General features: G+C 35.9%; 1 protein-coding gene across 49 annotated transcripts in view; it reads right to left on the reverse strand.

Annotated features, from left to right (window-relative positions):
- pcdh15b (protocadherin-related 15b) overlaps positions 1–26,653 on the reverse strand; it is a 506,664-nt gene that overhangs the window by 65,832 nt on the left and 414,179 nt on the right. For all 49 annotated transcript variants that reach the window (XR_012387602.1, XR_012387597.1, XR_012387592.1 and 46 more), the window contains 2 exon segments: positions 7,868–7,977; positions 2,648–2,788 (listed from right to left, as the gene is read on the reverse strand). Coding sequence is in view for 22 of the 49 variants with exons in the window: in XM_073917607.1 (XP_073773708.1) it covers positions 2,648–2,788; positions 7,868–7,977 (251 nt within the window). In the remaining 27 variants the exon portion in view is untranslated.

A 26,653-nucleotide genomic window follows, 5' to 3' on the forward strand; every position in this document is an offset into this window, starting at 1 on the left:
ATTTAAAACAGATGATTGGCTTGTTAAGTAGGTAGGGGTGATAATGTCATATTTTTTGTTGTTGAGTGTCACATATTTTACAACAAAAAAGAAAAAAAAAGAAAAGAAAAAACAAGTCTCGATGGTGAAAAAAACATTGATTAAATGTACTTAAATTGAGCCACGAAATTAAGTAACCCAAATATCCAAATATCAGAATAACTACTACTTTGAGCCAATTAAATATATACAGCAGATGATCTTTGTGTCTCAGATCAATGCTGTGGTTTTTCATCCATGAATTAATAATAAATTCATATGTTTTAAAACAACATTAATGTCAGAGTCCTGACCTGAACCCAATTAATAGTTTGTAGAAAGAGTTTAGGATTTAGGGCTGGACGTTTTAGTAATTCAACAAGTAGAAGTTTTCAACCCAGGCTCATTCTGATTACGAACATCTACTGTATATACATTTCTGGAGATCATCAAATATGTCCCAGGAGCTACAATTTTTCTGCATTTTTTTTTTCCGCTAAAATTGACCACAGGATGTGTACACTTTTTGAGAATTTCAAATTTCTCTCACGAGTGCCATTCAAGCCTGCTGTTCTCGCATAAATCTACCTGAGGCTGCTGTCGACTGACTGACTGACCGATTGACTGACCGACCTTCTTCCTTACCTGAACCCAACCGATGATATTTCAAAAGTACCAATTGACCCACCCGCCTACTTCCCTAAACCCAACCGACAGTTTTAAAAAGGAATCCAGAAAAATAAAAGCCCTTGCAGCAGCCTGATTTTTACAACGTTTCCAGATTTTACCACATTCTCACCCTGTTATTTACTGAATTATTTTATTTTTTGGCTTTTGTTCTTATCTTACCTGCTTTCTGGAACTGTTCCCAGACTCAAACTCTATCATCCCGATCAACTCTCCTTGTTGTCTCGAGTCTGTATACGAATAAGATACGTGTCAAGTACGCAACGAGCCACTGGACAAACTAGTAACAGCGGAAAAGCCGTGCACATGGAGGTAGCGTTCATTTTGAAGATAAAATGCAGCCATACGTTCTTCTGACTGCATAATTTGCGATCTCCAGAAACGTATAAGCAGGGCCGGAGCAAACTGAACTGCCGCTCTAGGCAGAGGACGATCATGCTGCCCTCAACCCCAGTGTGAAAACGAAAGTGACCGGTTATGTAAATGAAGTGAGGTGTCGCGGACCTCTTTTCCAGCGCACTATGCAAGGATATAATTGAGGACGCGCTGGTGCTGAGGGAGGGAGGGAGGTGTCGCGGACTGCGCTCTCTATTCTTCCGCCCTATGCGCGGATATAACTGAGGACATGCGGGTGCTGATGGAGGTGTCGCTGACGTCGCCCTCTCTATTCTGTCGTCTATGCACGAATATATCTGAGGACACGGGTGGTGAGGGAGGTGTTGCGGACATAACTGAGGACGCAGGTGGTAAGGGAGGTGTCGCGGATGCCGCCCTCTCTATACTGCTGCACTAGGCGGCAGCCTAGTTCGCCTCTATGGACGCGCCGGCCCTGCGTTTCGGAGCCTAGACTGGACGTTTTTGTGAAAGAAGAGTGGGAAAACTTGCCAAAGCAGTGCTCATTAAAGAACAATAGTTTTACCATTGCTTATTTAAAAGGACTATGGACTTAATAATACAAGGAGTATGAATAATTGGAGATATTTGAATGCTCAATAATAAATTACGTTGTCTACAAAATAGCATATTCCTTAAAACATATCAAATGCTCTTATTTTTGTCAGTTGCTAGCCATATATTAAATATATGAAGGCATTATAAACAACTCAAAAGGTTTTTAAATACCAGGGGTATATATAATTACATTATATTCACTAATAGTCCCAGGTAAGCCTATGTTATTCGTTTCAGTGGTTGTTATCGGTGAATTAAATCCTTTGGTATGTTGTGAATGACCAATGAGAATCAGGTATTACAGAGAGTTGTGTAATAAAATAATAAACACAATGCTTTGCCAATCAAGCTACACAATTTTAAATTTTACATTGATGAAATGGAACAATGTATTGTGTCTTAAGGTATGTGCACAATTTTAGTATGCTCCTATAAGGGTCATATTGCAGGAAAGTAACAAATAACCTAAATCAACATATAGAATGGAGGGTTAGGCTAACGAGTTAGTTTGCACAACAGTACAGACAACATGAGCTATTAAATTCATCCGCTTCTATTAAAAACATTTAAGCGGTTGGCGATTTATATGACTGCAATAAAGAATTTTTATGGCTATTTTATTGCCATTTTAATAAACAGCCATTTTCAAATAATACATGTATTTTATGCCTGTTTTTATGTGCATTTAATATCTGAATCCTAAAAGAATACAACAATCCCTAATTAAATTCATTTCTGGCACAGCACCAGTGAAATGTAAGGGCAGATTCGTCCACACTAGTGGATGGTAATGTTATTTTTATTATAAGCATGTGCCGTCATTTGTCAGCCAGCATGCTTTAAAGCAAGATGCAGTCTGATTGGCTCTTTATTATTTATTGTTCATCAGCTGGAGTAAAAAAAAAAAAAAAACTAACTTCTAAAACTGCTGCCAGCAATGTTGTCTTCATTACATTTACAGGGTGTGAAGATGCAATTAAAGAAGTCTTACTTTTGGCTGGGGCTCGTAGGTTGGAGGACACCACCCTCATGGAGTCCGCTTCCACGCGCAGAACATAACTGCTGTTGCTCTCATAGTCCAGAGGTTTTGCAGTGCTGATTACTCCAGTGTTATTGTTCACCACAAATTCACCTGTCCAAAAAAAAAAAAAAAAATATATATGAAATCATTTGATTTTTAACATCAGCTTCATCCTCAGACTTTGTAGCAACAATCGGGGATTTGTGAAAGCTGGAAACCTGTAACCATTGGCTTCTATAGTAGGACAAAAATACTATAGAAGTCAATGGTTATATCTTCTTAAGTGTTCAATGGAAGAAAAACAAGATAAACAGGTTTGGAACCAGTAAAGGGTGAGTAAATTATGTGAGAAATTTCGGTTTTGGGTGAATTACCCCTTTAATAGCCAATATTTTTTATATTATGCATAATATAACCATAACAGTAACACTATATGGATGTTTTATTTGTTCACAGTACCTGCTTTTATTAGTTGACATCAACTAACATAAAAAAGGCTGTTATGCATCAATGGAGTGTGTCATTACAGTTTTAGTGTAACTATATAACAGAGTAATAAGCAGTATATTGTACTTAAATATAAGATTAGGCCACAATGCTTGTAATTATCCATTGCTTATTCGTTAATGGAGGTAGGAATAGATGGATGGATGAATGGGCGGTGGTTGGGTTGATGAATTGCTGGATGGGTGGGTGGGTGGGTGCTTGGGATGGTGATTGGGTGGATGAATGGATGGACGGATGAATGGATAGAAAATTAGATGGATAGATATATGGACGGACGGAAGAACAGACGGACAGACAAACAGATAGACAGATAGATATATAGATAGATAGATAGATAGATAGATAGATAGATAGATAGATAGATAGATAGATAGATAGATAGATAGATAGATAGATAGATAGATAGATGGTTTTATGAGTAGATGGATGGATAGATAATGGGATGGATGGATGGATGGATGGATGGACGGACGGACGGACGGACGGACGGACGGACGGACAGACAGACAGACAGACAGACAGATAGATAGATAGATAGATAGATAGATAGATAGATAGATTGTTAGATAGTTCAGAGAAGGTCTTTAAATATTAAAGCACAAAGATATTTCTCCACTGCATTATTCGAAACAGGGATTACCGCACGCTTATTTACTACATAAACATGTACACATTAGTTCCACTGCATTTACACAAAAAAGTACTTTGTTACCCGTTCCTTTACCATGATATGACATTACTCATAGGGCCCCAAAAGAACTGGATGGCAGCAAATCTTGGCCCGTCTGCGTCTCAAAAGTCACCCTTTAACCGCTTCTGCTGCAGCGTATCGCTAATGCACTTAGCTATATTGGGATTCCAGGTCCTGAGTGCACAACCCACCTCTCGAGCCTCATTAACATTCATAAAGGATTAGCTGTGATCTCGGGTGATGTCATCGCATTAAACGTCTTGGATCCAGGCAGTTTGAAGGGTGCAATGATTACCTTATTCTTCCCCGCTTTTTTTTTTCTCCCCCTAGTTCGCTCTAATGAAAACAGCCCTTTGATTACCTATCTACGCTTCTTGATTTCCGCCTAATGAGAATGTACCGAAACGATTTCCCCTTCGCTTTAAACCAGCGCCAGATGTATTCAAAAGTGATTTCGGATGAACAGAGAGGATTTAATCACACTCACACCTCCCTCTTCCTGACACATGGCAACAGGAAGTACATTCCTTCAAACAAAACCTTCTCTCTAGTGGAGCTTTTGATAAGTTGCAGCTGACAGAGCCATAAGAAACACCATCTACTCTGTCATTATCCTCTGCTTGATGTCTTACAAACTGTAATTTATTACAATGCAATAATATCCAGCTCATAAAAGACCAGCGTGACATTTCCCGCAATCTTGTCTTCTTTTTTTTGGGCTTTCTGAGGAAGGAATCAACCATACTCTGCTTGAAGTATACTCTTGGCTTGTATGAGAACTGCCAGTTTAATTGCATGCCCTTTCTGCATCATTTTAGCACTTGATTCACTATATTATGCAAATCTGGTTAGCGCTCACCGCCTTCGTTTCCTTCCATGATAGAGTAGAAGATGGTTTGGTTTATTGGAGGATCATCTGACACAAATATTGGAGTAATAACTTGAGTTGGAGTACTTGAGCTTAGACTTAACTACAACTTTTATTGAATCTGTAATAGACTCAGGTGCATTTTTTGTCCCTTTAAATTTAAGGCCCGATCCCAATTCTACCCCTTAGCCCTCGTTTTGCGCATTCCTGTGAAGAGGTAGGGGTGTACCAATTCTCTTTAGTTTGAAGGCGTAAGGCTAGGAGGAAGGGGTAAATACCCCTTGGAACAAATATTTTTCAGGACCACTCTCGAAACCAGGGGGTAAGAAAATTTCCCAGAATACACCAGCCACAACGGCAGGATAGCTGCACCCGGAAGTAAGGACATCCACAAATTAGTATTTTTTGTCATTTTTACGTATTTTTACAACAAGCACATGTTTTAATATATTCATAACCGCTTTCATGTTTAATGTCATGCTTTAAAAAACCCTGCTAAAATAAAAACAGCAAAATTTCGCTATCTTATTCCCAATTCTTAGGGTTAAATTTTAAAGCCTTTCCCCTTCACCCTCGGTTTTAAGGGCCAAGGAAAAGGGGAATTGGTAGGGGTACAAAAATAGAATTGGGATTGGATTGGAATGGAATTGGGCCTAACTCTGGTGGTTTTGGGACCCAAATTAAAGGTTTAGAGTCCAACCAACACTGTAAAAAGGCTGGGTTCCACAATCAATTTGTTCTGGGAAAACATGAAGGAATTAACCTATTAATTTTTACAAATTTAAGTGAATTAAACATAAAACAATAAATTGGTTACAAAAAACACCTCAAGAATTGTGTTATTGCAGCTCACTTTAAATAAGTAGATTAAACCATGTCATTTTTTTTAGTGAAGCCTGGTGCCGACCCTGAATTTGATTAAATGTGAGCAGTTTTGCCAAGAAGGATGCGATTCTGGATTAACTATCTATGTTGATCCTGGAACATCATTTTTCTCCACCTATAGCTTTTGTGTTCTGTTGGTTTCATCAAACATGGACCCTTCAGCATGCAATGGGGCAGTTTGCTGCCGAGTGTGTTGAGGCTGGGATGAGAATCAGCACCTCTAAGTCCAAGAACCTCTCCAGGTTGGAGGAAAGTCTTTACCCCAGGTGGAGGAGTTTAAGAGTCTTGGGGTTTTGTTCACGATTGAGGAAAGGATGGAGCATGAGATTGACAGGTGGATCGATGCATCGGCAGCAGTAATGTAGTCAAAGTACCGGTTCATTGTGAGCCTAAAGGCAAAGCTCTCGATTTACTGGTCAATCAAGGTTCTGGCTCTCACCTATGGTCATGAGCTTTGAGTCATGAACGAAAGGACAAGATCTCGGATACAAGCGCCTGTTTCGGATGCTTCCTGGACACCTACTTAGGGAGGTGTTCTAGGCACCGGGAGGAGAACTCGGGGGGCCACCGGGAGGAGAACTCGGGGAAGATACAGGACACACTGGAAGGACTCTCGGCTGGCCTGGGAATGCCTCGGGATTAGAGAGCAGTCTGGCTGCAGACTCAGTGCAGATGAAATCTGAGCTGCATGCAATGCTTTTGAGTAGGCTCACCTAACCCCACCCCTACCCATCACAGTGACATCACTAGCTCCATTGAATGCATTGTGTTTGACATTACATGCACTGGGGCAGTTTGTTGCCAGTGTGACATGGCTGGGATGGGAATCAGCACCTCCAAGTCCAAGGCCATGGTGCTCCACCAGAAAACGGTGGTTTACCATCTCAAGGTTGGAGGAAAGTATTTACCCTAGGTGGAGGAGTTCAAATGTCTTGGGGTTTTGTTCACGAGTTGAGGGAAGGATGGAACGTCAGACTGACAGGTGGATCGGTGGAGCGGCAGCAGAAATGTAGTCAAAGTACCAGTCCGTTGTGGTGAAGAGGGAGCTGAGCCTAAAGGCAAAGCTCTCAATTTACTGGTCAATCTATGTTCCTATTCTCATCTATGGTCATGAGCTTTGGGTCATGACTGAAAGGACAAGAGCTTGGATACAAGCGGTTGAAATTAGTTTCCTTCGAAGGGTGGCAGGGCGTACTCTTATTGATAGGGTGAGGAGCTCTGTCACCCGAGAGAAGCTTGGAGTAGAGCCGCTGCTCCTGCACATTGTGAGAAGACAGCTGAGGTCGCTCGGGCATCTGTTTCGGATGCTTCCTGGACACCTACTTAGGGAGGTGATCCAGGCATGTCCCACCGGGAGGAAAATTCAGGGACTATGTCTCTCGGCTGGCCTGGGAACGCCGGGATTAGAGAAGGATCTGCAGACTCGGTGCAGATGCAATCTGATCTGCATGCAAGGCTTTTGAATAAGCTCACTTAACCCCATCCCTACCCCTCACAGTGACATCACTAGCCCCATTGAGTGCATTGTGTCTGACATTGCATTGACAGAGATGCAATCACAGTTTGCATCACAGAGGCTGCATCCAGTTACTATAGCAGGATTACCCCGTAGGAGTTGGAGGAAGTGTCAGGAGAAAGGGAAGTCTGTAAATAAACTGGCAGTGGGTTGGTTATAGAGACCAAAACAAAGACAGGCATTCTGGCACAGAACGCACATCTTCAAAGAAGAATAACTGACATTTAGCATTGTTTTGCAGATAAACAAAAAATGTTTACTTAGCATGTTTCTCAAATATCTACAAATATATTATGCAGTTTTGATGTTTTAGATGAGTCAAAAAATGTGTATCAGTGTACTGGATCTGTGCATTTGGAAGTACATTCCTCTAAACAAAACCCTCTTGCTAGTGGAGCTTTTGATAAGTTGCAGCTGACAGAGCCATAAGAAACACCATCTACTCTGTCATTATCCTGTGCTTGATGTATTACAAACTATAATTTATTACAATGCAATAATATCCAGCTCAAAATAGACCAGCATGACATTTCCAATCTTGTCCTTTTTTGTTTCCTCTACTGAGGTTTCTAAAGAAGGAATCAACCATACTCTGCTTGAGGTATACTCCTGTTGGCCTGTCTTGTATGAGAGCTGCCAGTGACAGTTTAATTGCATGCCCTTTCTGCATCGTTTTAGCACTTGATTCACTAAACATATTATGCAAATCCGGTTAGCACTCACCGCCTTCATTTCCTTCAATGATAGAGTAGACGATGGTTTGGTTTATTGCAGCTGCCAAGATGACTCCAGCGACCGTTCCCACCGGGGCGTTCTCACTGACCGGAGCAAACCTGCACAGACAAACACACACAATGCACCGCATTAATGATGGGTAACTAATAACATACAATAGGAAAAATAAGTATTGAACACATCATGCTTTTTCGTGGGAATAATATTTCTAAAGGAGCTGTTGAACCTGAACCTGAATCTGAAAAATCATAACAACAATGGAATGACACAAGGTGAAAGTACTGAACTACTTAAATGTATTTAATACTTTATATAAAAGGCTTTTTGGTGATGGGAGCTTAAAGACGCCTCTTATATGGAGAATGAAGTCACATGAATTGCTCAGGTGTGAGTTTTTCACAGACTCCAACAGTGTGTAAAAATCTAGATGGCTCAGTGGGTCTCGTCTATCAAATCTGATCTCTATTTTATTGTTTCTATTGGATTCAATTCAGGGGATTGGCTGGGCCATTCTACAGCTTGGTTTTCTTTCTCTGAAAGCATATGAGAGTTTCCTTGGCTGTGTTTTGGATTATTGTCTTGCTGAAATGTCCACCCTGGTGTCATCTTTATCATCCTTGTTCTGTAGATGTTGGACTGAGGGAGCTAATATTCATTTACAATGACGAAGGCCAAAGGATTGCTGAAAAACTATCGAGATTTCAGCTGCTGTCTGGGCTTTCACTGCCTTTCTATACCTATCTTTCTTTATGTGTTTAATACTTTTTCCCTGCATCATTTCATTTTATTATGCATAACTTCATTTGCATACTAATTTGTTTTCTTTGCATATATGGATTTCTTTAGTGGTTACCAATATCCAGGGAAATTTTCAACTCAACAGTACCTTTAGAAATATGTTTTCTGAGAAAAATGGTGACATATTCAATACTTATTTTTCCCATTGTATTATATTGATTGCGATGGAAATATTGTCTCACTGCGTCAGAGAGTGTTTTACAGCTCTCCTGGCATGTAAACATGCAGTATAGCAAAATAAGCTTAAAAAATGTCCTGCTAATTTATTTACTGTAACTACAGGTCATCCGAGATTTTTATTCTTAAGTAGAACATTAAGAAGATTTTAAGCTGAATCTTTATAGGTTTTTTGTATTAAAAATAATTATAAAAAATACACACAGAGGACTACAAAAAGCAAAATGCTGTTTATCAAATCATGTTTATAGAAAGGTTAGTAATAGTATTTATGTGTATAAAGCATCTGTCCAGAAATCAAGAAGTTCTTCTCATATGTGAACGACTCGTACAGCTTTACTTTGACATTTCCTCGAGCGAGAATGACGTAGACTGAAACTTTCTGTTGTACACCACGCCTATTGGTGCCCTTTTCGCAGTGGAAACGCCTTTTGGCAAGCCTAATAAAAGTGACCCGTACTGACCCATATCATCCAAAATTGTACAAATATGTCAGTATTTCATAATCCTCCCTCTGTTCCAAACCTGTTTGAGTTTCTTAACCTGTTTGAGTTATTACTAATTGCATTTCTGCATTTCAGTTAATAATCAAACCCATTATCTTGACATCACTTTAATATTTGAGCCACAGGCAATGTTTAGTGGTACAATATAATAGCGAGGTCGGAAATTGGTCATTATAAACAGTGGCTTGTATTACAAGAACTGCTGGAACTGCATATAAAGTATTCTAAAATCTAAAGCGTGCACTTTTGCTCCTTGATATAAATGTGCTGCAGGCCGTTCAGCGCTATCAACCGACACATTTTTATTTGACAGAGAATCAATGGCCATGCAGCATGCTTTGCTTTACATTTTTAAAACAGGTGGAAAGCATACCTCGTTTTTTTATGTAAAACAAACTGAATTAATTTGAGCTGTAAGGGATTGTGGTTTATAATTACAGAGAGAGAGAGAGAGAGAGAGAGAGAGAGAGAGAGAGAGAGAGGGGGGGGTATTCACAGAAATTTAATCAATCAAGAAGTTAACCAGATCACAGTGTTAATTGGGCATCCTACACAGTTGATAAACTAAGCAGAATAAAGAGTGTTAATGGAATATGGCGTGGGAGAGAACAGATCTTCACCTCAGATAAACCCGACAGCAGAACTGAGCCAACATGAAGCATATGTTTGAAATCAGCTGTCGCTTCGCTGGCACAAGAACTGTAAAAACTTGCTGCAAGTGCTACAAACTGCCATTATATTATTATAGTGGTGTATATACTTAGATTTTTTACGTATGGGTGCAATGGTTCTCGGTTAAAAAAAAAAAAAAAAAAAGGACACAGGGTGTTCAGTGCATCCTGTGATCCGTGGTTCAAAAAATGCATTATTAATATTGGTTTGGTGATAAAAACAACTGCAACAAAGCAAAAATGTTATGCTTTTGTATGCTTCCAATTACCTTTCACATGCGAAGACCTGTGTAATGTGTTCCAGAGTAACACGTTTTTGTATTCTCATCAAATTTTTGGGAGAATACAGTAATGTAACGAACTACATTTTAAGTATGTGTAATTTGATTACAGTTACTAAAGTCAATGTAATTGCATTATTTACGTTACAAATATAGTTTTAGAAGAAAAAAATGCTTCTTTTAAATCATGTTTGCTTTGCATTGTCAGTCAATAAGTAAACACTTTTAAATTGCTGGCGAACGTGAGTTGAAACGGTTGCTGACGAGAGTGGCTGCTTCTTCAAGTGGAAATACAGACATCACTTTAATTTCATTTAGCGTAAAAATAAAAATATTGCTGTGAAATGCAGCTTATGTCCAGTCCCAAAATTCAATTCAATTAGTTTATTGTCATGTGCACAGTAAGGAAACATGTTTCCCTGTACAATGAAATTTTTCCTTTGCCGTCCACAGTGAAGTCATACACATAACATGCACATCATCATAAGAATAATTATTATAATTACTTACATTTATATAGCGCTTTTCTGGGCACTCAAAGCACTTTACAATCTTTTTACAATACAATTTTAATCTCCTCATCCACCAGCAGTGTGCAGCATCCAACTGGATGACCTGACGCGGCAGCCATTTTGCGCCAGACCGCACACCACACACCAGATGATTGGTGGAGAGGAGACAGAGTGATGAAGCCTTTTATGATATGGGGAGAGTTAAGAGGCCATAATGGACAGAGGCCAGCGGGCAGATTTGGCCAGGATGCCAGGGTTAAACCCCTACTCTTTTCGAAGGACATCCTGGGATTTTTAACAACCACAGAAAGTCGAGACCTTGGTTTAACGTCTCATCCGAAAGACGGCGCTCACTGAGCAGTATAGAGGCAAAAGAGCTTTAAACAGCCTAAACAAACCGCACGAAGAGGGAAAACTAACTCTAGTGCAATTCAACCGAACTAAATAAGGCAGGTGTGAAAGCAGCCTTAAGCAGATAGTTTACTAATACTCAAATGGACTATCAAAATAAAGTAAATAAAATAAATAATTTGATAGTCTATTTGTTGAATCCAAGTTACATTGCATCCAGATGTCAACTAATTCTCATTAGATAATAAGTAGACTGTTAGGTTGGGGTTAGGGTTAGTATAAGTTGATATGTCCTTGCAAAGTTTCTTATAGTCAGTGAAATGTCTGTATCAACAGATATTAAGCAGACAGTCTACTAATACTCAAATGGACCATCGAAATAAAGTGTTACCCACGACCAAGCCTCAAAAATACCCTCTGGACCACCCCTTTAAAATTGTCCTTGAGATTTTTGGCCTTTTAAACCTTTTAGTTTTTTTTAGAGTGGGCATCTTCTCCCATCAAATCTACCAACACACAAAAACAAAAACTCCTCTCAAGGACACGTTTTGCATCCAAAAGCTAATAATCCTGTAGCAGAATCACCTGTGATTTTACTTTCATACATTTCTGATGCTCGTGCTTGGCTCGGTGACAAGGCGACCTTCATCATCAGTTCGGAGTGCTTAGAGTTTGTCGTACACAAGCTTAACAGGGTGATTCGTTTCCCCCGGGCTGCCACGTGGAAGATACACAGGCTTTTGTTATTCAGAAAGATGACAGACTACCTTCTGTATAATCCGCACATGGACACGTTCCTGTGTATGGGTGCATGGTGTGCTGTGCTTGCAGATAATACTGAAAAATCCCTTGTTCTGACAGCGCTCTAATGGCCGCTCAGCACAAGCACATGCTCAAGTGTTCGACACTAATGAGGTCCACTGAGCTGCAACCTGGCATCCCGAAACCTCCATTCCAATGTCATTACTTTGTACTTTATCCGACTGCTGCCTATGGCTTTTAAACAGCAATGAACAGTGCTTAATCTAAAAGCTGAGGATGAGCCACGGGGAAGCTTTCAACTACTTTTACATTTGTTTGATGTTAGATTAGATACTATATTATACCAGTAATTTGAAAGTTTTGGCCTCCTCTCATCAAGACCTAAAAATGTCAAGAACAAGCTAGGAAACCTTCTGAGAAACCTTTGCAACTGCCCGGTAACAAACATCCTAATGCTGTATCCCAATTCACATACTAATACTATGTTCTAAAAGTATATTGTGAAGAAAAAGTACATACTTTTGAGTGTGTGACAAAAGAGTATGCAGACTTTGGGACATCCTACTTCCTCATTAATGGACCGTTTTGTTGCTTAGTTCCGTTTCCTGTCAATCATCGCGACACATCATCCACATTTCCTTCATATTTAATTACCGTATTTTCCGCACCTAAGAGCCTTGAATTTTCTCAAAAATCGTCCGTGCGCATAATAAACACCTTATGTGTGCACTGAGTTCCCAAATCTGTAAAAATGTTGTAATGCGACTTTGGTAAGCGCTCCGCTTGATTGACTGTCAAATCATTTCCCGCTGTCACAGGGACATAACACGTACATTTTGTATGCTTGCAGCAATAAATCAATCAAAGCAACTGCTACAAACAAAAACCAAGTGAAGCAAATGAATTCGGAGCTTGCCATCATTCCTGGAGGATTAACAAAAGATCTCCAACCGTTGGACATTGGTGTAAAAGTGACGTTGCGAGTGGCATTGGAGCGATGGATGTCAGAAGGCTAAACACACCTTTACTAAGACTGTGAGGCAGTGCCGGGCAAGTTACGCTACCATATGTGAATGTTTTGTAAATGCCTGGGCAAGGTATCTGCTTTTTTTTTAAATCCCAAGTTCTGCAAGTTGACGCAGTTGCCAAATCTTTCCTTGCCAATCTTAATCCAATTGTAATTGTTTGTACTGGTTCAATTCGGAATTTCTACAATCTTTGCAGAGCTCAGGGAATCAGAGTGAGCACTCCTACTTAGCCTCACCCTGATCTTAACCCTCTGGGGTCGAAGACCGTGTATTCGCGTTTTGACCTGTGGTGGCGTCAAACTGCTGAAATGAACTTAAATAACACTTTCAGTTTTGATCGTACAGATAAGATCAATACATCAATTGAATCTGTTATGTGTCTACTTTTTGTTGTGTACACTCACAACAACAACAAACGTGTGTGCTTTAGCAAAATAAGGAAAACAAACAGTGTAGGCAATCTGTCTTTTCTCTCTCCGTGAACTGCTTTTAGAAACGCGTCGGTAAAATGCGCTAAAACTCTGCGAATACAAAACGCACACTGATGAGAAATGTATTTCTAGAAAGCTTAAAGTGTCTACTTTTGAACGCAGCTATGCATGTTGAAAACAAACCTTGCTTAATAAAGTAATCGGTATGAAACTAACGCTATGTCTAGTTTCTCATTAGTTTTAATGCGACCACGCCCACGGGGCATTGTTATTACAAGCGTCTGAGGCGCGAGCAGACTGTGGTCAGAAAAACACGTCACTAAAATAAAAGGAAACTCGGCAAATAGTCAACAAAGAAGATGATTTATGATATCTATATAAAGCTTGATATGTCTACTTTTGCATTAACCAATTCAAGTCGACAACAAATGATCTCCTTTTATGTAATCCATATAAAAGTAAGGACTGTACGGATTCTCCTATATCGCCTCATTACAGCAGCGTGTTCCCGCCTCTCAGTAAGCGCGGTATCTGCATTAACTGTTGTCCGAGCTTTTGTGAAAGCTGGCATCACTGCTGAACAGCCACCTGGCAAAGAGACTGACTCTGACGATGATGAGAGGGAACCCGGCATGTTCAATGCTGAAATTGCTCAGCTGTTCAATTCAGACACAGAAGATGAAAACTTTGATAAAAACTAAACTCACTGTTTTTCTTTCGTTACTTTTTTTTCCGTAGACCGTATACTTTAGCATGCACCTTATAATACGGTATGTTTTATGTATGGGTTACAGAAATAGACCACGTAAATGACACTGTGTCTTTAAACTACAGAAAATATGGTACCTTTGTTATTGGAGATAAGGCAGGAGTTTAATCTGCCATTTGCAAGTCTTTCAGGCAAACAAACCTCCTTGGGACTTTGGATAATTACGCATTCAGAAGTTAATGTCAAGACAAATCTTTATATAAGTTCACATCATTGTTGCAGATGAAATATAACACGGAAAACGTGATTTAAATATTTTTCCAGCTGGCTAGATTATAACTAATAGTCATTCAAACATCTTTAACAAAGCCTACTTGACGGTTGGTCTCTGGTATCAAAAAACTCATCAAGTATGATTGCTCAGCATTTTGATTTACTAGGCATGTCTTGTAAACCACCTTAACTGAGCACAACTAAGTCATACCCATGTCAATTTACATTTCTAAGTCCGTCTAAACCACATAAACAAGCACATACTCACACCACAGCACACTGAAGCAATCGACACTAATGAGGTCCACCGAGCTACAACCTGGCATCCCAATGTCATTCATTTCCCCTCTATCCGACTGCTGCCTGTGGCCTTTAAACAGCAATGAACAGTGTTTAAAGGAAAAGCTGAGGATGAGCCACGGGGAAGCTTCCAACTACTTTTACTGCTGTTTGAAGTTTGCTTGATTAAGATGTGATATCAAAATAGCAATTTGGAACCTTTGGCCTCTTCCCATCGAGACCTAAAAATGATTGGGATATCAGTGATTGTGTTGATCAACAAAAGATCACAGCCTTTTTTTTTTCTTCTCATGTAGATTTGCCGAGTTCTACTTTGATGACAAGAGACGCTGGAAACATTCAAAGTCTAATCCCCTGTATCATGTTGTTTGATCTTGGTCTTTATAAAAAAAAAATAAAAAAAAACCACAGGAATCTGGCGGCAATACATAACAGCTATCGGGACTTATTTAATCCTGCTTTTTAATAAAACATAAGAAGCTTGTTATTCAGGATATCTACATCAATCTGCAAGAATACGAATTCATTTAGGAGCTAAAAGAGTTCTTGTGAATCAAAACCAAATCCCTTTTAATGTCTCTGTATCCAATTCTAGGATGACAATTTGAAAAAGCTTAAACACATAAATAGCTCTGCTTACATATATGGTGACTCTAGGCATTTTTTAATTTTTTGGACTACGATAAAAGAACTTCTGTATCAGCCTCTGATTATATCATGTTTAGAACCTCAACCAGAAAATCCCTAAAGCAACATGGCTTATACATACATAAGCAACAGTGATGTGTCCCATATGAACATTGTGCATGAGGATAAAAATGTGCAGCTTTTGACTGAGGAACACAACCATGTGCTTTATATTATTATTACATATCAACATAAAGCCCCATGTTTTGAGACTATTAGGCCATTACTATTAGCTTTGAGTTTAACATCTACAGTCAAGCTCGATTTTTTTATACCCCTGGTTTAAATTCTGACTTAAAAGTTTTTTTTTTATTCAACCAGTAAGTTTTTTCTTTTGACCAGAAATGGCACAGGCTTCAGCCAATGATAATAAATAATTGATCAGTATTATTAAATTATTGCTCAGCTTTTATTTACATTTAAAAACACTTTAGGTCAGTCAATTTGCCAGCGGTATAAATAATTTTGGGCTTAAATATATATGTTAATGGGCTTTTATTTTGAGATGCTGACAATATAAATACAAAGATGCTACAATGTTAAAAAGTAAGCTTCTTTATTGGTATTTCATAAATATCCACTTTTAATGGATGGATGGACAGAAAGATTTTTATAATTGTTGATTAAAAATGTTGAGTAAAAACATTTACTACTGCTTCTACTTTTTTTATTATTTAAAATATATATTAAAAAAAAAAAAAAAAAAAAAAAAAAAATATATATATATATATATATATATATATATATATATATATATATATATATATATATATATATATATATATATATATATATACAATAATTACCAAACAAACAAACAAACAAACAATAAATAAATAAATAAATAAACAAATAAATAAAAGTTTGTGTTCTGGAACGAAGTTGGACAGCTGCAAAGTTGCAAAAAAAAAAACCCCAAAAAACAAACAAACAAACAAACACGACACTATGCGACACGGCAGAAAAATTTAAATGCCAGCCATTCAATTTAAAATTTCAGCTACTGCAGTTCCAATAAAATGTTATAAAATAATTAATACATATTTAACCCATTGAAAATGATTAAAAATTCATGCTGAGTAACTTAAGTTGGTATTTTGTTATTAAGACACAGTTCTGACAGTTTCATTTTCAAACCATAAGCAATTTGGCACCTTAGGCAAGATTTAAGGTGGCGCCCCGTCACATCGCAGTAAAATCCACTGTATAGTCATAAGAAACTAAATAGCTTTGTGATGGACTTTAACAAGCTGGGAAAACGTCAGATAAATATGCCAATGCAATTAACATTAATGCTGAAGAGATTTAATATTTACGCATTTGCTTGAGGAAGGAATGATGGGGGTAGTTACATTACTATTTTCCATAACATCTATGTTAGCTGATGTCAAAACTAACAGATAGCACTATAGGTATTTATTGATTAGCAATCTGTCCAACGTTGGATGTAAAAAATATGGGACAACAAATAGCTTCAAATTATAAAATACATAGCAAACATAAGAAAATATTGACAATAAAATAGAAGGTTTAGCCTATGAAATCGATGGCCTATACAGAAATTAAATAAAGCTATAAAATCTACTTCACTTTTAATTGTATTTGCATATTGATTAAAGTTACTATAGTTATCAAGTGAAGAGCAGCTAGTGAATCTCTCATTGTGTTTTGCTTGATAACAGAGGTTTAAATCTAAGAATGCACAGATCTATCATGAAGCATTCGACTACTTAAGTAACTGTTTGTGCTCATTTAAGAGAAAATTAGTTGTTTTTTAAAATAAAACACGCAGGACGGAGGCAAAAAAACCCCGAAAAAAAAACGAAAAAAAAGAAGCACTTCTTCCACTCGGCACGAGCTCTCCCGGCTGTACTCATATTGGCGAGGGCTTAAATGGAGCAGTGGTCGTAATGTTGAGCGAAAAGAAAAAGAAAAAGACAGTGTGAAACATAACCAGCTTTGCCTTTTTGTAGGAAACACACTTTAAATCTTTTTAGAGTAAGAGGTTTTTGAGTTATTGCCGTCTATCACTGAACGTGTCAGGAATACTGAAAACAAAACAACTTAACCACGCTCATTTCTGGCGCCCCTCATGTACAGCACCCTTAGCATTTATACTGCCTATGCCACGGGCCGGCCCTGATCTGCTATAGGTATTTTATTTTCAAGATCTGGGTTGAACTGTCTGATTTCAGTATCCCAGTAAATGTGACAATGTAAATGATATATAAACTCAAATTGATTGCGTTTAACACCGAATAAAGCACATAATCGGTACTTGATGTGATTATTGTCATAATAGTTTATGCTGTTGGTTGGTTGGTGCTGTGACGTCGCAAAGTTAGAAATTTTTAACATTGTTGTTGCAAATGGTTTGAACAAAAACTTGTTTTATGTGAAAAAGAAACCTTTCATCACATGTCGAGGCACTACGCCACGTGTAGTTAGAATCTTACATCATGCATGTACGGATGATGTCGAAATTACAACCCAAGCTCAATCTGGAATTGTAGTCCCGCGGACGTTTCTGGAGACCGCGATTTACATGGCCGGAGGTACGTATGGCTGCATTTTACATTTTTTTTATCGAGCGAATGGTGCGGGTGGTGTGACGCCGCTCCTCTCCTCCTCTTCGCACTCGCCGGCTGACGGCTCGCCTCCCTATGGAGGGCTTTCCCGCTTCAACCAGTTTGTCCGCTTAGCTCGCAGCGTTACGACGGCGGAGCGGAGGCCCGGAGGGAGGAGGGGCCAGCCACGGCGACAACTGGCATCGAGTCCGGGGAAGAGCGGTTCCAGAAATCAGGTAAGATGAAAAACAGAATCCAAAAAAATAAAAGCGAACGAGTTCGCGATGGGGGGAGATCCGAAAACGCAGTCAAAATCGGACGAGGGCTTTTGCTTTTTTTCTGGACGGCTTTTGCAAATCGTCGCTTGGATTTAGGGAAGGAGGAGGAGGAGGGCGGCTGGGTCGGCTGATTGGCCGCCTGGTCGATCGTTCAGTCGTTCAGCCAGTCAGTCGGATAAACGGCCGCTCTACAGCGGCCTCCGACGGCTTTTCGACGGCTTTTCGAGAGGCGTCCGAGACGCGAAAAAGCGCGCACAACGGCCTCTCGCTGATTCGCGAAAACAAAAACTGCTTAATTACGTACCTCCTGGGACGTATTTCGCGGTCTCCAGAAACATCCGCGGGACTACATTTCCACAATGAGCCCGTGTTGCAAAATTATTAGCCCTTTTGCAAATTATTTTCTTCCCTAAATGATGGCATCTCCCAAATGATAATTAACAGAGCAAGGAATTTTTCCCAGTATTTCCTATAATATTTTTTCCTCTGGAGAAAGTATTATTTGTTTTATTTTGGCTAGAATTAAAGCAGCTTTAAAAAAAAAAAAAAAAAAAAAAACCTTTTAGGTCAATTTATTAGACACCTTAAGCCATATTTTTTTGCTTGTCTGCAAACTTCCCTATTTACCAAAACTTGGTATAATAATATTAATAATAATAATAATAACAATAATTCAGGAGGGCTAATAATTCTAATTTTAACTATAGTAGGTGTAATCATTATAAATTCAACTTTATATCTGGGACTTATATAGTGAGCCTTCATCACACTGTACTGTACTGAGTACCTAACACTGCACAAAAAAACAACAACAACAACAATCCTGTATCATGACAAAGCAAAACTACAAGCCTCTACAAACCAATTTCAAAGCTTCTGCCTGTGGATTAGCTGCTGACCTTTTCAAGCTATTTGCGATCAGTGCGTTTGGCAACCCCCGTGGCAAACTGTGCCTGTCCTTTTCCAAACAAGAGGTAAAGGGCATCTCTCCTTCTGCTGAACCCGGGGCAGACAGACTCGCTCATTTTCCATCACTCACAAACAAACGTTCACTCCAGCAGAATACATGAATACTCAAGGAGACTCTCTTTATGTGGAGAGCCAGCGTATGACAAATGGGGTTTGTTTGCTCCTCCTTGGGTTTACAAAGGGCAAATCTATGTTCACCAGCATTTAGTACTTCACTAAGGAGATCCAGGCTCCAAGAGTAAGCCTGAGTATAGATTGAGGATGTCAAAAGCGACTGTAATATGGTTCCATGTCAATATTAAAGTGAGGGGGAAAGTACAGAGAAGCAATTTGGTTTGAGTCTCATTGACTTGTTGGCTAAAACAAAACAGCCAATTTGTTACTGGTTGTTGTACAGTAAGATGTTATTATTATTATTTCTTTAATCATCAAATTATAAGTCAATATTTCTTTAGTCCATTTTTTGGAGCTGCTTTAGTTCAATAAGAAGTATCAATTACACTTTTAAATCAATTACATAATTAAACACTTCACTTATAGTGGGTTTCCTCCGGGTGCTCCGGTTTCCCCCACACGGTGGCGCAGTGGGTAGTCTAAAGACATGCGATATAGGTGAATTGAATAAAATAAATTGGCCGTAGTGTATGAGTGTGAGTCAATGAGTGTGTATGGGTGTTTCACAGTACTAGGATATGCCTGGAAGGACATCCGAGGTGTAAAACATATGCTGGAATAGTTGAAGTCAAAGGAAAATGAATAAATTAATGAATATTTGGGTATTTTATGAATGTTTCTATATATACACACAATAAATATACACAGTAAACAAATATTTACAATTACAAACGTTGTCATGTGATTAATTAAAATTGACAATTTAATAATTTAATAAATTTTTTCCAAATATATATTTGTTTATTTTTTGCGATTTATTTTATTTTTAGGGTTATAAGGGCAGAGTAATAATAATGTATTAAATAACAACAACAACAATAATAATAATAATAATAATAATAATAATAATAATAATAATAATAATAAAAAACATCAGCAACTATTAGTATTATTACTATTATTATTTATTATAGTTATTGTATTTTACTTGTTGTTGTTGTTACTAATTTAACAACAACAACAACAAGTATTATTATTATTATTGCTGTTGTAGTTTACTTTATATTTAGGGCTATAAATGGAGGGTAAAAATAATTAAATAAATATATAATAAAATAATAAGAAGAAATAATGTATTAAATAATAATAATAATAATAATAATAATAATAATAATAACACCACTAGCAACTATTATTATTATTACTATTATTATTTAATATTATTATTGTATTTTACTTGTTGTTGTTGTTGCTACAACAATAACAACAACAACAACAACAACAACAACAACAATTATTATTATTATTGTTGTTGTTGTTGTATTTTACTTTATATTTAGGGATATAAAGGGAGGATAACAGTATTTATATACTGATATATATAAATATATGTAGTAAGACTACAAACAACAACTAATATTTTAAGGTTATAAAGATGGGGTAATAATAATTAAATGATTATATAATAATAATTAATTATTTATTAATTAATTTAATAATAATAATAATAATAATAATAATAATAATAATAAGAAGAAGAAGAAGAAGAAGAAGAAGAAGAAGAAAGAACAACAACAACAGCAACAAAAGCAATTAATATTTGATCATTATTAATATAATTATTATTGTATTTTACTTTATATTTAGGGTTATAAAAGCAGGTAATAAAAATAAATAATTATAAAATAATATTAATTATATACTACTACTACTACTACTACTACTAATAATAATAATTATAATAATAGTTACTGTTATTATTATTATTATTATTATTATTATTATTATTGTTGTTGTTGTTGTTGTTGTTGTTGTTGTTGTTGTTGTTATTAATATTATTATTTCATATTATTTCAGGATGCACTATTACCCTATTCCACTGTTGTTATAACACCCCTGTTGCATTAATATTTAATTTAAAGATTGTGTTCAATACCATATTAGTTTCAGTTCTGGTATTAAAAAATAAATCACCTGTATTACTACCACATCCTTAAAGTTTACCATCGTTAAAATCTCAATAACCAAATTAGGCTTGAGGGTCAATGGCAAAAAAAGAGAAGCTGACAGCTAAAGACACAGGAGGAGAATAATAATGAGCTGTGATGATCTGCAAATGACATAAAAGCCGTGAAGGCAGTGAAAGATGAATGGCTCCACTTGAAAGCAGGAGCAGCCATAAACTCTCAGCAAAAAAAAAAAAAAAAAAATGTCAGCCTCATTTGCATACATAGCACACTTTTAGAAGTTTACTAATCACATGCACGAGTGTCCTAAAACAAGATAAGGAGTGTGCGAGAGATAAATTATTAAAAAAGCTATGAATATTTGATGAGAGGCCCTGGTGAAAGACAGACGCAAAAAAAAAAAAAGAAAGAAAATGTGGTAAAGCATGGAGGTTTGATTGACCCGTTGTGGGGGAAAAAAATAAAAACAGTAACAAAAGCTCATTGAGATGATTAATGGGAAGCAGGACTTGTGGATGCTTTCTATTCTCTCTCAAACATGCGACAGACAAACACAGCAAGCGGTCTGAAGCACGAAACAAGGGTGCAGGAGATGAGATTAGCCAGAACAGAACATTCTGAAGGGTTATATATTAAAGGCATCAAACAGGTCTGTTTATATGACTTTAAGTGCTGCAAGGTTGCAAAGTTTTAAGACAAAAATATTAAAGTAATAATAATAAATACAGTAAAAAATAATTAAATAAACAAACAAATAAATTAATTAATTAAAAATGTTAAAACTAAAAAAAAAATAGTAAAATAAAATCAGTTGCTGGAGGAGAAGGAAAAAATTACTGAAAATAAAATAAAATGAAATAAATTAAAATTATATGACTTAAGTGCTGCAAGGTTGCAAAATTGAAGATAAAAATATTAAAGTAATAATAAAATAAAAAATAATAATAAATAAATTAATTAAATACAATCAGTTGCTGGAAGGAAAATCAAATTAAATATAATTAAAATATAAAAATAAAATAAAATAAAATAAAATCAGTTAAGGAAAATATTAAAAAAATAAAATAAAATAAAATGAAATTAAATTAAATAAAAAAAATAAAAAAATAATATTACTGAAAATAAAATAAAATTATAAGACTAAGTTCTGCAAGGTTGCAAAGTTGACTATAAAGATATTAAAGTAATAATAAAAAAATAAAAAAATTAAAAATAAAATAAAATCAGTTGCTGGAAGAAAAAAAGACAAAAAGAAAAAAGAAATAATAAAATAAAATTATATCAGTTGCTGAAACAGAAGAAAAATATTACAAAAAATAAATAAAATAAAATAAAATAAAATAAAATAAAATAAAATAAAATAAAATCAGTTGCTGGAAAGAAAGAATAAAAATAAAATAAAATCAGTTGTTGGAAAAAAAAAGGAAAATATTACTAAAATTAAAATAAAATAAAATCAGTTGCAGGAAGAGAAGGAAATTATTGCTAAAAATAAAATAAAATAAAATAAAATAAAATTAAATTAAATTAAATTTAGTTGCTGTAAGGGTAGGAAAATCTAACTAAATACTAACAGCAAGTATCCTAAACTACACAGCAGCAGGAAACAAGGGTGCAGGAGATGAGATTAGAACATCCTGAAGGATTATTAAAGGCATCAAACGGCTCTGTTTATATGACTTTAAGTGCTGCAAGGTTGCAAAGTTTTAAGAGTCGCTTGAAAACACACCTTTTAGCTGTTTTATGGCCCTAATGGAAGCATAACGTTCAATTAGAGGGGAAGATTTAGGGGAGTGCTGCAGTATGTGGAAAGTGTGTTTGTAAATTGTTGTATTGTTGACATAAGCGGTTGGTGGTTTGTGTATCCGCAGAGCATTTTAAAGGGGTGGTCCACTACGATATCATATTTTAAACTTTAGTGGATGTGTAATGTAGCTGTGTGAACATAAACAACATCTCTGAATGTAAGATGCTCAAAGTTCAATGCAAAGCAAGACATTGGCTTTTACAGAGTTAGCTTAGCAAAGCCTACAGCGAACAAAGTTGGAGGACTACAAACAAATACATCCAGGTTAATGATGTCATAAACCCACGGGTTACACGCACACACGGGGCATGGTCAGAGGTGCTGTAGTTTTTCAGCAGAGAAAGCTAAAATGCCGTCCAAACGCTGGTTTTCCAGCTTCTTCTGTTTCTGTATTTGGGCTTCCAAAGGACATTTCGGACACCATTTTAGGGACACAATTATTAGCCCCTTTAAGCTATATTTTTTTCTCGATTGTCTACAGAACAAACCATCATTATACAATAACTTGCCTAATTACCCTAACCTGCCTAGTTAACCTAATTAACCTAGTTAAGCCTTTAAATGTCACTTTAAGCTAAATATAGGTGTCTTGTCTACTAAATATCTAGTCTAATATTATGTGCTGTCATCATGGTAAAGATAAAATAAATCAGTCATTAGAAATGAGTTATTAAAAATATTTTGTTTAGAAATGTGTTGAAAAATCTGCTCTCCATTAAACAGAAATTGGGGAAAAAATTAAACAGGGGAGCGAATAATTCAAATTTCAACTGTATGTAGAGTTAAAGTCAGAATTATTAGCCCGCTTGAATTATTAGACTGCTTGTTTATTTTTTACCCAATTTCTGTTTAACAGAGAGCAGATTTTTTCTACACATTTCTAAACATAATAGTTTTAATAACTCATTTCTAACAACTGATTTATTTTACCTTTACCATCATGACTGCAAATAATATTTTACTAGATATTATTCAAGACACTTATATTCAGCTTAAAATGACATTTAAAGGCTTAACTAGGTTAATTAGGTTAACTAGACAGGTTAGGGTAATTAGGCAAGTTATTGCATAATGATGGTTTGTTCTGTAGAAAATCGAGAAAAAATATAGCTTAAAGGGGCTAATAATTTTGTCCCTAAAATAGTGTTTAAAAAATTAAAAGCTGCTTTTATTCTAGCCGAAATAAAACAAATAAGACTTTCTCCAGAAGAACAAAATATTATCAGACATACTGTGAAAATTTCCTTGCTCTGTTAAACATCATTTGGAAAATATTTAAAAAAGAAGAAAAAAAATCGAAGGGGGCTAATAATTCTGACTTCAACTGTATATATATATATATATATATATATATATATATATATATATATATATATATATATATATATATATATATATATATATATATATATATATATATATATTAAAATAAGTTAAATGAAATATAATTTCAATATAAAAATAAAGATGAGCTCTAAAGTATGGACTGTGTTTTAGATGAACATACTTGTGATTAACATCAGATGTATAGCTGTTGATGTTCCCCTTTGAAATGTATTCATATTATATTATTATCATTATTATGAAAATGTAACATATGAAAATGTAAATGTTTTTAATGTAAATAGTTGCTTAAGTTACAGGAAAAAACTGACTTATGTTAAAAAAATGGAAACTTATGATTTCTGTTTTTACAAATAACTCTTAAACACACACACGCACACGCACACGCACACACACACACACACACACACACACACACACACACACATAAACACATACACACCTATAGTTGAAAACAGGAAGCAATTAAAGTTTCACAGCAAAGTAAAAATCTTTTTGAATTATTAGCCAGCACCAGCTAAAGCCTCCTGTATTTTCAACAACACCTGAATGACAAGCATCCAAAATTCGCCCACTTAAAGACCACCAACAAAGCAGAATCAAAATCTCCTGAACATCAAAATGAATGCTTTTAAATGATAATACATAATCTTAACAAAGGATATCCAGATCTGATCCAACTAAATTCTTCTCTTCAATTGTTATCCAGCAAAGACTAAACAATCCAGTATCCAAAACAACAGCTGAAAGAAATGCATCCAACATTCACCCACGCAAATATCACCTATGTCCAAATCAAAAATGATAATACACAACATAACACAACAGAAGAGCAATCAAATCTGAGGTGATGACATGTTATTTTCCCAGTCCTAAATTACATGATGTTGATGGGTACTGTATGCTAACAACATCATTATGCTACATCGTTAAACAACCAAACAATCAGAAAATACTAAATAAAAAGAAAATAAATGACCTTACTTTCATCCAATATGTTGATGTTGTATACTTTGCTGTTCCCTAAGGGAGGACCTTTTTAGTAGACTCATGAGGTGGCATTTCAGCATAAAATAAACTAAAATAAAATAGGCAGTCATTTTAAAATAAAATAAAGGGCGTCACGGTGGCACAGTGGGTAGCACAATCGCCTCATTTCTGAGTGGAGTTTGCATGTTCTCCCTGTGTTGGCGTGGGTTTCCTTTGGGTGCACCGGTTTCCCCCACAAGTCCAAAAACATGTGGTACAGGTGAATTGGGCAGGCTAAATTGTCCGTAGTGTATGTGTGTGAATGAGTGTGCATGGGTGTTTCCCAGTGATGGGTTGCAGCTGGAAAGTCATCCGCTGCGTAAAACATATGCTGGATAAGTTGGCGGTTCTTACCGCTGTGGTGACAAAAATTGGTAGTATTTTCAATGGCTTTTGCTGGTAAATAAAATAAAATTATATATATATATATTTTTTTATAATTTAATTTTAAAATTACTGCCTATTTTATTTCATTTTATTTTAAAAGTATTGCCAATTCTATTTTGTTTTATTTTAAAATGACTGTCTATTTTAATTTATTTCATTTTAAAATCAGTGTATATTTATTTTAATTTAATTTTAAAATTATTGCCTATTTTGTTTTATTTTAAAAGTATTGACAATTTTATTTTATTTTAAAATGACTGTCTATTTTTATTTTATTTTAAAATGACTGTCTATTTTTATTTTATTTTATTTAAAATGACTGCCTATTTTATGTTATTTACTTTAATTTTAAAATTACTGACTATTTTATGTTATTTTATTTTATTCTAAAAGTATAGACTATTTTATGTTAATAAAAAAACTGCTTATTTTATTTTATTTTAAAATGACTGCCTTTCTTAATGTTTATTAAAATAAAATAAAATAGGTAGTCATTTCAATGGCATTTGCTGGTAAAAAAAAATTATTAAAAAAATATTTATTTATTAATTATTATTTACTCAAATATGGACTAATAGAAAATACGATTTTCTTATCAATTTCATTGAACCGCAATCTTCGCAAAAAGTAGAGCTTTTTTCCCATGTACATCTGCATCCACCTTAGTAATTTCTTGAAGAAGAACACATACTGGCAAATGATCAACAATACACTTGTGATCAAAACAGATTTCCTTCGTTTTCTTAATGTTTGCTTTTTTTTAAATTCTGAAGTGTAATGCCAGCGTGCCAGTGCGGCGCTCTGTAACCGACAGCAGCGACATGTT

Source organism: Danio rerio, chromosome 12, assembly GCF_049306965.1.
Source record: "Danio rerio strain Tuebingen ecotype United States chromosome 12, GRCz12tu, whole genome shotgun sequence".
Lineage (NCBI taxonomy): Eukaryota > Metazoa > Chordata > Actinopteri > Cypriniformes > Danionidae > Danio > Danio rerio.